At 40.1% G+C, this 12753-nt stretch overlaps 1 protein-coding gene across 1 annotated transcript; it reads left to right on the top strand.

Annotated features, from left to right (window-relative positions):
• Positions 1–464: 464 nt before the first annotated feature.
• LOC123516624 (protoheme IX farnesyltransferase, mitochondrial-like) lies at positions 465–12302 on the top strand. The gene is given in 10 exon segments (XM_045276190.1): positions 465–661; positions 1366–1666; positions 2371–2592; positions 3091–3262; positions 5105–5290; positions 5682–5867; positions 6033–6212; positions 7492–7593; positions 7596–7625; positions 12038–12302. Coding segments are annotated over 9 exon segments (1560 nt in total). The 5' UTR covers positions 465–661; positions 1366–1387; the 3' UTR covers positions 12241–12302.
• Positions 12303–12753: the final 451 nt, after the last annotated feature.

Genomic DNA, 12753 nt, shown 5'->3' with positions numbered 1-12753 from the left:
ATAATGCAATATTTGTCACAAAAGAAACAGTAACAATACTAAAAAATGAAAGCTACTGAGAATAGCTTCAAAAATGTGTTTAAAAATACCGCCTTCCTCATTCAGCAGTTGAGGTGGCCCAGCCATGGCCACAGGGAGTAACGCAGAGATTATTGCAGGGTGAGTTCACACTCCGTGATACATTTCGCACAGAGTCATCTAATTCAGAATAACGTGGAGTAAGCAAGTCCAAATTCCAAAATAGCCGTACTTTGCTGCTCAATAATATTGTTCATTTCCTTCCTGTCACCAGCACAGCTCTTTATCCCTTCTAAGGCCTTCGTCCGTCTCCGTTTCATTTCACTTTTTGTTTTATCTTAATTTCTCTGAAACAAGAACAAAATTATGTGATTTTAAAAGAAATTAAGTTAAAAGATAAATAATGAAGTGAAGAGGAAAATGAGGAAGAAGACGAACTGTGATGGTCACAGGAAGAAGAAGAAGAACATGCGGCGGTAAGGTTACGTAGTGGTGCTGCTATTTTGGACTAGGTTACTCTACGTTATTCTCTACTATTCACCTGTGCGAACTGTGCTCTAGACTCATCCTAAAGTCCATACCTCCCCCTGCACGTCCTCGGGGCACGGTTGGTCACCGAGAGAGTACCGGCAATGTGACTACTGTAGGTGTGAGTGTGTGTGTATGTGTGTATTTACCTAGTTGTAGTTTTACAGGGCCTGGGCTTGTGTGTGTGTGTGTGTGTGTGTGTGTGTGTGTGTGTGTGTGTGTGTATTTACCTAATTGTAACATACGGGAAAGGAGCTATGCTCGTACTGTCCCGTCTCCATATCTAGTAATGTCCAGCTTTTTCTTAAAATCATGAATATTCCTTGCGTTGACCACTTCCACGTCTAAACTATTCCATGCTTCCACCCTTCTATGAGGGAAGCTATATTTTTTCACATCTCTCGTGTGTGTGTGTGTGTGTGGTAATGGTGAGGATTATTAGGGTGTTGAGTGTTTGGATAAATAGGGATGGTGATAGTACGTGAGGCGAGTGTTTACATCCGATTCCTAATACACCTAAGTGAATTATTAGTAATGAAATACAGCATTTGCTATGTCCAGTATACATTTTATCCCATTATTATGGCTAACTCTCTCAACACTGTTTTGGGACTGGCATCTTAGTGGGTGTTTTTGTTGCTCTTGGCCAGTTTCCCGTTTTACGAAAAGTAAAACAAAAAGTTGATATACTCTATCTATGGTGATCACACAAACCCACACAGGAATGTACTGTAGTGTAATACAAGCATGCTGATTGTAGTCACATTTTTCCTGCTACTATAGAGGATGACAAATCTCACATGGCTCTCACTATTGCAGGTGACGGCAATGTGTTGGGGAGATGTGTAGCATTGTCTGTGGCGCAGGGTTGGGCACCCTGGTGAGAGTTGGTCACCACAATCTATGTCCATGCTACATCAGGAGAGTGTCGCAGAGTGTTCTACAGCCCTGCACCACACGCTGGGCACCTCACTTGAGGTTGTTCAGCCAAAGGTTCAAGTCTTCTGCTGCCCTGCTGAGGATTGTAGGACCAGATGGGAGTACAGAAAGCCAGCCAGATAACAGAAGGGAGAAGACGCAGGCCGTGGGGGATGGTGTGCCTCGAAGAAAGCCAGTCAGGGTATGGGATACTTCCTAAGCTTATTTCACAGGAACATTCTTTTCCTACATGATAGCATGACTGCACAGATGGGGTGTCTAGTATGTTTTCACATGAGCATTTTGTTTCCCATGCGGTTCATCTGCAGTAGTGCACAAAATTCATGTTTGTTATCCGTTGTGTATATATTAGTATTGATAATACTAATAGTAGAAATAAACACAAAAATAATAACAGTGATAATAGTAATGATAATAGCAATAATAGTAATAATAATGATAATAATAATTGTGATAAGTATAATTATAATAATTTTAATGATAAAACTATTTATATTAATACATAAAAATGTGATTGAAAAATGATAGCAAAAGATCAGCAGCCAAATTCTGCCAAAGATTGAGCATGACTGCCTCTGAGAAAATACTGTGTAGGTGTAAATCAATCTCAAACAGGAGTTAAGTCATGCTGTCAGTGTATGAAGTGTCTCATTGAACCAATCATGTGAAGCAAAGCTAACATGTCTATAATGTCTATTGAATTCTTATATAAAGGGGGATGGGGAAAGAAGTTTAAATAATTAAATACTTAAAAAATAAGAAAGCTGAGTTTCAGGCACAAGACCAGGAAATATCAACACCTGCAAGGTCATGGGTGATATAATGATGGGCATTTATAGATTATATCTAATGTTGATGAATAACCTCTTAACTTCTCACTTTCAGGTGATGGTTATTCGTGGTGCCTCCCATCTGAAGACCTTGAGGAGTAGAGAGGCCCCAGTGTTGCACCATGCCAAGGCCAGGGCCATGGTTGACATGTGGGAGGCCCCAGCCAGCCTTGCCTCAGCCATCCCCAACAAGCACACCGAGCAAGAGATCCATTTCACAGTGGACCAACTACTGAGAGACTCCAGGAAGTCTCTCCACATTGCCTCACATTCTCAGGTAGTGGCTAGAGGGTAAATGTGTCTGCTATGTAAGCTTACAGGAAAAAAAAAAATTATAATCAATAAATAACAATAGTTTTGAAGAATGTATTAAAAAAGAGGGATATGTGACATGTAGTTTCTGTTTTATGTGAATATGACAAAATAAGGTAAAGCAAAAACATGTATGTCTTCTCTAATATTGGACTAAATTTTAATTCTAGGGATTGTTTTGTACCAAATTAGATTATGGACATAAATCTTAATGAATTACCTATTAGATGCTTTAACAAAAATGTTCTGTATGTAATGAGTGAAGTCCAAGAACCAATTAATTAGTTTTACAAGGACACTTTAATTAAGCAGATATGTATTTTCCCTCCTCTTAGCCAAAGAGAGCACAAGCACAGTCCACTGACTTTTATTGATGATGTCTTCAATTACAAATGTGTTTCCCACCTCCTTCTTTCTCCATGCAAGTTCTAGTGCATAGTTGAAATAAAACCTGTACTTTCAGGTCCAGGATGAAGAGGATGTGGAGTACAGCAGTGAGAGGAGGACTCGCAAGCCTGAAGAACCAGAGTTAGTGGGAGCTCTTCCACCTGGGGCACTTGATTGGCGGCCACAGCTTCTAGATGTCTGGAATCTGGGCAACTACTATGCAGATCTTGCCAAAAGTAGACTAACAGGTAAAACACTCAAGTATCTGATAACTTCTTTGCATCCATCATTAAGTTATGAACTACTGTAAGGTTGTGTGCCACATTTCTTCACACTCATCAGTTAATCCCAGCTGTGGCTTGCTGTGACCTATCAGTTATAGTATACTTTTTTGTTATGGCCTATAGCACCAGTAGGCACACTTGAAGAGTATGTAGGAAGCACTGTTCAGCTTCCACCCATTAGTGGTGCAGGCCATCACTGGCCTGCCCCCTCTAAACTGGGCCCAGGATGAACTACACTTAACCCAGTGGGGCGGTAATAAACAGCTTCGAATGGTTCCAAGTTTACTAGACTTGCAAAAACACATAGGTATACACAATATAACAACAAAAGGGACACCTTGCACACCACCCGGCTCTCACCATGAGTCTCCCTCCAGAGCAAGTGAGGGCCAGAGGAACACTAATCTCACCAACACTGGAGGCAGACTCGTTGATGGCGCCAGGAAGCAGGTAGAGGGTGAAGCCAGGGCAGCAGAGGAGAGGCCAGTCCTTGGAGAGTCCAGGGAGTTCTCTGCCGTCTTGGTGTTGGCGAGGCTCGAGGTAGACTTGGTTAGGTGTTCACTGGGGCCTTGAGACGTGGAGTGACCGGAAGAAGCAGGGTTCTCGAGACATACATGGCAGAGAGAAATGAGCGAAGTGTCGCTCGGGAGTGGCCGAACGATCCAGAACGAGGGGTGATGGTCAGGTGGTGTTCTGCCCTTTACAGGTACCCATATTAGGGCCTATATCACCACCCAAGCTCATCTTTGGTGTAACCACCTATCATTGTGACGTCTAGGTAGCTTTAAACCACTCGACAAATGGCATAGCTTCAAATTGGTATGTGGTGGGATTTGAACCTACACATGGGCGCCTGCCCGATCCCACGCTTACTGCCTTATCCACTACTCCATCGCCTGACTTGTGGTCACATGCTTGAGTACAGCACATTATCCTGAGTTGCATCCAGATTATATACATGGTATCAACAACCTTAGAACAGTTATAATTTAGCTTTCATCGGAAGTTTCTTTTGAATTAAGGAAAATCTTTATTTTAATATTTTGTATCAAATTTTTAGTTCATGCTTGCTTACATAGAACTTTCTATATTACTGTATCAGCCAGCAATGATCCAGCAACATATACTATGGAACCTTGACTTATGAGCTCCCTTACTTATGAGAAATCCAAGTTGTGAGCCAGCTCCAGGTACATCACTGCTAGTTATCGAAACAAACGTCACATCAACCACATCAACCCACGTCCAACCCATGCACTTCATCCCCTCTCTCTCTCTCTCTCTCTCTCTCTCTCTCTCTCTCTCTCTCTCTCTCTCTCTCTCTCTCTCTCTCTCTCTCTCTCTCTCTCTCTCTCTCTCTCTCTCTCTCTCTCTCTCTCTCTCTCTCTCTCTCCTCTCTCTCCCTCCCTCTCCCTCCCTCCCTCTCCTCTCCTCTCTCTCTCTCTCTCTCTCTCTCTCTCTCTCTCTCTCTCTCTCTCTCTCTCTCTCTCTCTCTCTCTCTCTCTCTCTCTCTCTCTCTCTCTCTCTCTCTCTCTCTCTCTCTCTCTCTCTCTCTCTCTCTTTACATATTCTTTTGTTATGTTTTATTATATTTTTATATAATATTTATTTATGAATAACTTTCTTCTCTAAAATAAAAAGTGTTTTTTGGTGGGGTTGGAACAGATTAATGGCACACCAATTAACCTTAGTGGGGAAAATTGATATGAGGTACAAGCAAATCAAGTTATGAGCTCTTGTCACAGAATGAACTGAACTCATAAGTCAAGGTACGTGCCACTGGACTCTGGAATGTGTCCCCTGCAGGTCTGGTAGTACTGACAGCTATAGCAGGCTATGCCATGGCCCCAGCTCCCATAGAAGCCTCTGCCCTACTGCTGAGTGCCCTTGGAACAGGACTGGTGTCTGGGGCTGCTAACTCCATCAACCAGTTCCTAGAAATCCCTTTTGATTCTCAGATGGACCGCACAAAAAACAGAATCTTAGTCAGAGGTATGTAATGTGTACAAGTATATTTTGTACAATTCTGAATAAAAATGAAGTTTCATGTTTTCTTAAACAGTGAATCTAATTCTGAATGTTCATTAATTCTGTCCTGTAATAAGCAAATGTGTGGTACTTGTGTATGTCTTGACTATAGCTTCAGAAAAATTGCATTTGCTCTTATTGGCCAAGAGCATCAAATTTATATAATTTTGAAGAGATCATAGTTTTATTATGTATATACTCCATGGAAAGGAAGAATGTTTGTTATATCACACTAAAGGAACAGAAGAGCTTTCTCATGTTACATGTTAACTGAAGGTGAAATATACTGCATTTCTTTTACAAAGGCCATGTTTGAATAATGTGCCTTTTGATAATGCTGCCTATTGTTTTTTAGGTTTGGTGAGTCCTTTGCATGCAATAAGTTTTGCTATTGTGTGCAGCACAGCAGGCATTGGCATGCTGTACTGTGGTGCAAATGGACTCGCTGCAGCTCTGGGTGCGGTTAATTTAGTGTTGTATACAAGTGTCTACACACCTATGAAGAGACTCACCATTGTTAACACTTGGACAGGTGCTGTTGGTAAGCAAACAGGCATTGATCTCTTAGATTTTATTCTCTACTTTCACCTGATGGAGAGTTCTCAAATAATTATATACTGTTAGAATACTACTACAAATTAGTATATGATGTGACTATCAAAAGAAAAAAGATTGCATTATCGTTACACAATTGTGGCTTCCATAGTTGGTGCCATCCCTCCCCTGATTGGATGGGCCAGTTGTGAGGGGCAGCTGAGTGCTGGGGCCTGGGTGATGGCAGCCATCCTTTATGCCTGGCAGTTCCCTCACTTCAATGCCCTTTCCTGGAACCTGAGGCCAGACTACTCCCGGGCTGGGTACCGCATGATGGCAGTGACTGATCCGGGTGAGTGGCGTTTTGCTGCTATTGATGTTATTCAAGTTGATATAAAGTCTGTGTTTAAAGAATGTCTCACATCAGAAGATGAAATAATTGTTTGTCAACTTTAAAGGTCAGAACCACATTGTGCTATGTACGTAATGTGAATGATAGTTGTAAGAAGGTATGTTTGTTACCTTGAATTACCTTTGAGGATAGATGCATAGATTGCTTCATGTTTTTTTTTTTTTTTTTTTTTTTTTATACCATGTGGGCTTTTCACGGGAATTTCTGGGCTAAAGGGGATACTTTTTAGGGTAGCTCCTATCTCAAAGCCCACCCACTAGGAAACCGTTGCCCTGGGTGAGGAAGCCCAAACTACACTCAGACCATGGACAGGATTCGAACCCGTATGCTTGGAGACCCCTCGGACCCCAAAGCACGCATAGTTCCACTGTACCACTGCGGTTGATTAGGTTTAAGCCCTTCTCTTTGATGAGGCATAAGGCATAACATTACTCGCACATGTAACCGTCTGATGACACCAGGCATATCACTCCTGGGTGCTCTATGTATTGAGTGTTTGAAATCATGTTTTTTGATACAGGTAGAGTTGGGTGATTTTTGTGTGCCTCAATCACTTAGATTTCTATAGCTGCATCACATTCACTTGTTAGCCCATCATAATTCATTAGCATCAATATGGCAACTCTCCCATGCTGATGGTGGATGTGAATCTTCAAAGCTGATGTGAGCTTGTGTGCCTTCCACACTTTATAGATCTAGCTATAGATCTTTCTAACAGTAACAAGGGTAATTATGGATTACATGGACCTGATGGTGATGATGATAATGATTCCTATAATGATGATGAGACTGATGGCCATGAGGTTGAGAAATGTTGGAAGTTGATAACAAACATGTTTTCAGATAATTTCCTGATGTACCCCTGCAGTTTTTGTCTGTTCTGTGGATTAAACCCTGCTCATAGCAACTCATCACTTGTATCTTTCTCTGATGCCTTCATATTTTTCTTTGATGATGAGCTTGGTTGGCAAGTGAGCAGTTTGAGTTTTTTTAAAAACAAAGTTATTTGAAACTTGTTGTACATGACATGTATATCTTTCATGCTCGAAATCAGTTACAAAACATGATAATAAGAATATAATCCTTAAAAAGACAAAAATGTTTAATGGTATCCGTGCACTGGCAAGCAGTGGTGACCTGCTCCTCATACTTTGCTGCTGGACCTACACTTCACACTTCAGTGTGAAGTGTAGGTTAAGATCTCAGTTTTGCCCTACAGATTTGTGTCGGAGAGTCACCCTACGGTACAGCCTGGCCATGGTGGGGATATGCACCCTTGCCCCTGTCATTGATGTCACTACATGGACATTTGCTGCAGACTCCTGCCTTTCAATGGTTACCTTGTGTACTTGGGTAAGATTGTTATATTCTTTTATTCTGATTAACCAATGCACATTAACTTGTATATGGTTAAGGACTTGTTATATAAGAAACACTCCATATGGTTTGCAAAAATTGTATTCTTTTAGATTTTTATCTATTCTATAGCATGCCATTATCATCTCAAAAGAAGAAAAAAGTATGCAGAAGTTGTGTAGGATCTCTTGATAAGCTAATAGAGAACCTTTTGTGCTCTAAGCCATTGCTTTCAGGATAAATCCCTCCTCCTCTCCCTCTTCCCACCCTCCCCTTGAGAAATTGTTGTCATGCAGTTTTTTTAAGGGATTTTGCACTGCAATTTTTCAGCATTCTATTTACTTTTTATATCAAAGGGATGAAAATGAAAGCCTGTTGTACCTGTTACTTTTCAGTAACACAGCTTGTATACCGTTAGAAACATGGAGAGGCAGTATAAAAAACACAAACACTTCATAAGTATTTCATAGTCGAACAGGACTGTTGAAAGATAGTTTGTTTTCCAGTATAGTGTGTATGTGCATGTTTTGTTGAGAAGAGAGGTGGGAGGGTGGTTGGAGGTATGATTGAGATGGGAATTGGACAGAGAGAGAGAGATAAGAATAAGGATATGCAAAGAGGGAATGGAGGAAAATAATAATAATAACATAACTGTACAGGTGTAAACTTGACATTGTTCTTGGATAAAGGATGTGTTTAGGTAGAGTATGTTTTGAAGTGCCGTTGCTTTATCCCCGTCAGTTATGTAACTAACCAATGGGATAAGCTTTCCATTGACTCTCTTCCTTATTACCCATGTTGCTGATATCCTGAACAAACTGCTTGCTTACTTCAAGAAAGTGTTATCAAGGCACTTTCAGCCTTCCTTTTTACTGGTTATTAATAGTATTTTTTGCTACTCTTTCGTTGAGACATTTGATCTGCCTCCATCTGTTTGAAAAATCCTGAATGAATGGACATCTTTTGGCAGGGTAGGCATTTTGTGAGAGCTATACACAACCTGCTGTCCTTGATTTGCCACTAGGTGGGTGGAAATGGATGAAGAATGGATTGGGAAAATAGGATTGTAAGAGTTGTGGACGAAAAAACACATACACACAGTATTGCAAATTAATAACAAAGATCTTCAGTGAGATACACACACAGCCAATCTTACACTGACAGGAGCATGTGTTGAATGTGATGTATATGTATCTACACAAGCAGATCCTCTCCTTGCTTCTTTCTCAGATACACATACATCAACAACACAAAAACAGCTTGAGGTATAAGCAAAATGCTAATGTTTAGAATATTTTTATTCACAATTTTTATGCCGTAAACTTCTCTTACTGAAGGAATATGTGTACATGTGTGTGTAGTGTAAATGCATGCACAAAGAAAAGGGAATAAAAGCTATAATCATCCAAGTAACTGGCTCTCTCTCTCTCTCTCTCTCTCTCTCTCTCTCTCTCTCTCTCTCTCTCTCTCTCTCTCTCTCTCTCTCTCTCTCTCTCTCTCTCTCTCTCTCTCCTTCAATAATTTTCTGGAAATAATAAAATAGTACAGATTGCATTTGTACAATTACCAGATTTATCTGGCTGTCTCTTGGAAGTTGGTTTCCACTGGGACATGTAATGTTGTATCACAATTGTGTTGATAATATTTTAAAGAAATTTGACAGTAAAAAGAAGAGTAATCTTTCTTAACCTCTTCAACACAATGACGCATATTTTGTCATTGGGATGCTCATGACATCCAATGATGCGTATAATGTGTCATGTCTGCTTTCTGCTAAAATGGCATGTTTTCTTTCCTGGATACTGTATGAGATCTCTCAGAATGTAGGTCGTATATGATACAATGGCATACTTGACTCTCATCATTATTACAAAGGTGTATGACACTCTTATATCAGGATAAGTACTGATGTGCCACGCTGGAAGTACAGTAAAACCTCGCTTGACGAACGTCTCTAAGGACGAACAATTCGGGAGACGACCAAAAAATTTGTCAATATATCGACCCAGGGGATGAACGATATTTCGGGGGACGAACGCGGTTAAACGGGCAAGCCGTTTGTGTGATAGCTATCACACAACAACAAAAAAAAAATATAAGCACAAAAGAAAATAGAAACAGGAACATACGAAAAATATTACATAACATAATTTCCGTGCCACCACGATTTTCTCCTGTTTTTCCTGGGCATGGTGATGTTACCGGCTCGCTCTACTGTAGCTTTCTCGGCGTTATCCTCGCTGCTCTGGTGGCTCTCAGTGTTGCTGTCATCATCATCCTGGCCATGTCCAGGTACTTCAGATTGTGGCACATCCATCGCAGCTGTTTCCTCGCTCGCCTGGCAAGGAACACCGCCCTACTGCCCGCTCCTCTTACACTGAGCATCACCTCCGAGGATCAAAGGAATTTCCTGGCCACGTACCTTTAACTTCCCTTCTTGAAGTCCAAACTTGCTCCCACATGCGTGAGGAAGTCAATCCCCAGCAGGCAAGGGTCTTCCAAGGCAGAGACGAAGACTGGCAATCTTTCCATGTTTCCCACGCCGATGTTCACTATAACGGGCCCCACATAGCGGCACTGACTTGTGACGCTACACAGCTGTTGTGTAGCTCTGGCACGCTGCGCACATCCAAAGTCCTCTCTCATGACTGTCTTCTCGGATCTTGTCTGTCTTCCTCCCCATCCTCCTCTCCTCCATTCCATCATGCCATCAACGTCCAGTCTCTCAAGTAAATAACCTTTTCTTTTTTATTCATTTTATTATCATTTTGATAGCATTTAGGTAAGTAAAACAATTTAGGCTTTCTATAATTATTTCGTTCATGTCATGCATACATTAAAGGTCTATTTTGAATGGGTTTTATGGACAAAAGTATGATTTTTTTGGTCTGGAACGGATTAATGGTATTTCAATACATTCTTATGGGAAAAATTTATTCAGGAGATGAACAAATCGGATGACGAACAGGATTTAGGAACGAACTATGGTTGTGAGCTGAGGTTTTACTGTAATTTTTTTTTTTTCAATTTTTAATGGTACCATTAGATTAGTTTACCTCAAAAATTAATGCTTTCTCTTGTTTATCATCTTTAGAAAACGATTTTTTCCATAGTGGAGAGAGAGAGAGAGAGAGAGAGAGAGAGAGAGAGAGAGAGAGAGAACTGCCTCTGAGTCAGGCCTCTCCCCACCCCGACCCAGCCGGGATATGATGCCAGGAGCCATTTTCGGTAGTCTGGAGTGAAGAGGTTAAAAAGCCATCTTGATCTCAATAACACACTGATTGCCTATGGGTAAAGACATTACGGGGTTAAGACCTTTAGATGCAAACTTATGAATGGATTGAGGTTGTGGTGGTGATAAGGTGTAGGGCAAAGGGAGGAGATACTGAGTTCTCTGCTTCATATTCCACTCTTCTTGTATAAGTTCACATCATTATATAGGCAAGCCTACATTGGTTGTCTTTAGACAACATATTGTATATTTACATTCTAGAATCACCACCAGTCTCATAATTTGGAGGCATTAAATTTATTCAGCTTAACAAAGCGCAGGATAAGAGGAGACCTAATTGAAGTTTTCAAAATTTTTCAGGGATATAACAACCTTGATGTAAATAGATATTTTACCATTGATCATTCCACTACAACAAGGAATAATGGATTTAAGATTACACCCAAGCGCTTAAAAACCCACGAGGCAAAAGCACTTTTCTTTAAATAGAATTGTTGACATTTGGAATAAGCTTCCTTCAGAAATAGTAAACTACTTCCATTGCATCATTCAAAAACAAAATTGATAAATATTTAAAGAATAACCCCCAAAAACTCTCTTCTTGTCTAAATAAATAAAGGTGATATTAGTATTACAATTATTTTGTGTAAGTTTTCTTATAGATAGATATGTAGAGTTCACCGTAAGGTGATTAATAGAATCTCCTTTCATCTTTTCCTGTGAAAATTCCATGTCAGTTTTTCCATACTGCATGGTACTTTTACAAACTATTTTCCATGCCAGCAAAAGCTGGAGTTAGTGGTGGGTGGGGAGGAGCCTTCTCCTGTACTGTCCTGTTTCTCTTATCTGTAGCCAGTTAGAAGTTACCAAACAGCCTCAAAAGGACCAAGAGGTCTGTAGCTGTTTGGCTTTCCTTTTGTATTCCTTTGTATACAATGTAGAAGTTTATCTGAGATATTTTCTTATTTTTATTACCATATTTTTGGCTATTTGGGTTAGCACTTTTTAACTGCATAATGGAATAGTTGTCAAATTGCAGGAAAATTTATTTATATACCTGGCCAGCAACTCTACTGAGAATAGCCCAGATAAAGGTATTAAACTGGTATGTATTTAGCATACAGTTTCTGCCACATATACATTGACTAATATTGTAATAATTTTTTTTTCTATACAGCATGGAAGTTTTATCAAGATGCAGACAGCAAGAGCTCTAGAAAACTTTTCTTCTTCTCCTTAATTCACTTGCCAGTGATTTTAACATTAATGATCATCAGCAAGAAGCATTATGGTAGAAATAAAAAGGCAGAAGTTACTGTAGCCAGTGAGGGTATTGACAGTGGGACAAGAGATCAGATATCCTGTCCTTTAGTTACCTGATGCGAGTGTAATTTATGTATGTAATAAATCAATGTATATAAGTAAATGAGTGATATTTTTAATACTTGACTTTACTTACCCAAAATTAAGGTTTGTAGGAGTAATAATAGATTAAGTGGCCTTAACAGCAATCAGGCAGCAGCTGTACAACCCAACATGGCAAATTTAAGTTTAATCTAATTAATGATCTCCTGTGGCTTGTGTTTTCTGGTGAGACTTTCAGTGAATTGAATGATGCTCTACATCATTTTCATCACAAAAAGAGAGTTCAAATTATGACTCTTTTTCACCTTAGGCCTACCTCTAATCCTAAATGACCTTGGGAGACCTATAGGAGATCAGGGTTTTTGTTTAATGAAGTATTAAATTGAGTGTCATGTGTTGCAGAAAAGTCAGAAGTCAACTACATCACATCAGAAATCCCTGAAAATACACAAATTACACTAACGGCAGCTGCTGCAAGTGTTGCCGTGTTATTGGTAAGCAGCATTGCCCATGATTCACTGCATTGAA

The sequence above is a fragment of the Portunus trituberculatus genome, chromosome 41 (genome assembly GCF_017591435.1).
Source record: "Portunus trituberculatus isolate SZX2019 chromosome 41, ASM1759143v1, whole genome shotgun sequence".
Classification (NCBI taxonomy): domain Eukaryota; kingdom Metazoa; phylum Arthropoda; class Malacostraca; order Decapoda; family Portunidae; genus Portunus; species Portunus trituberculatus.
This window is presented reverse-complemented; position numbering and strand designations above follow the sequence as displayed.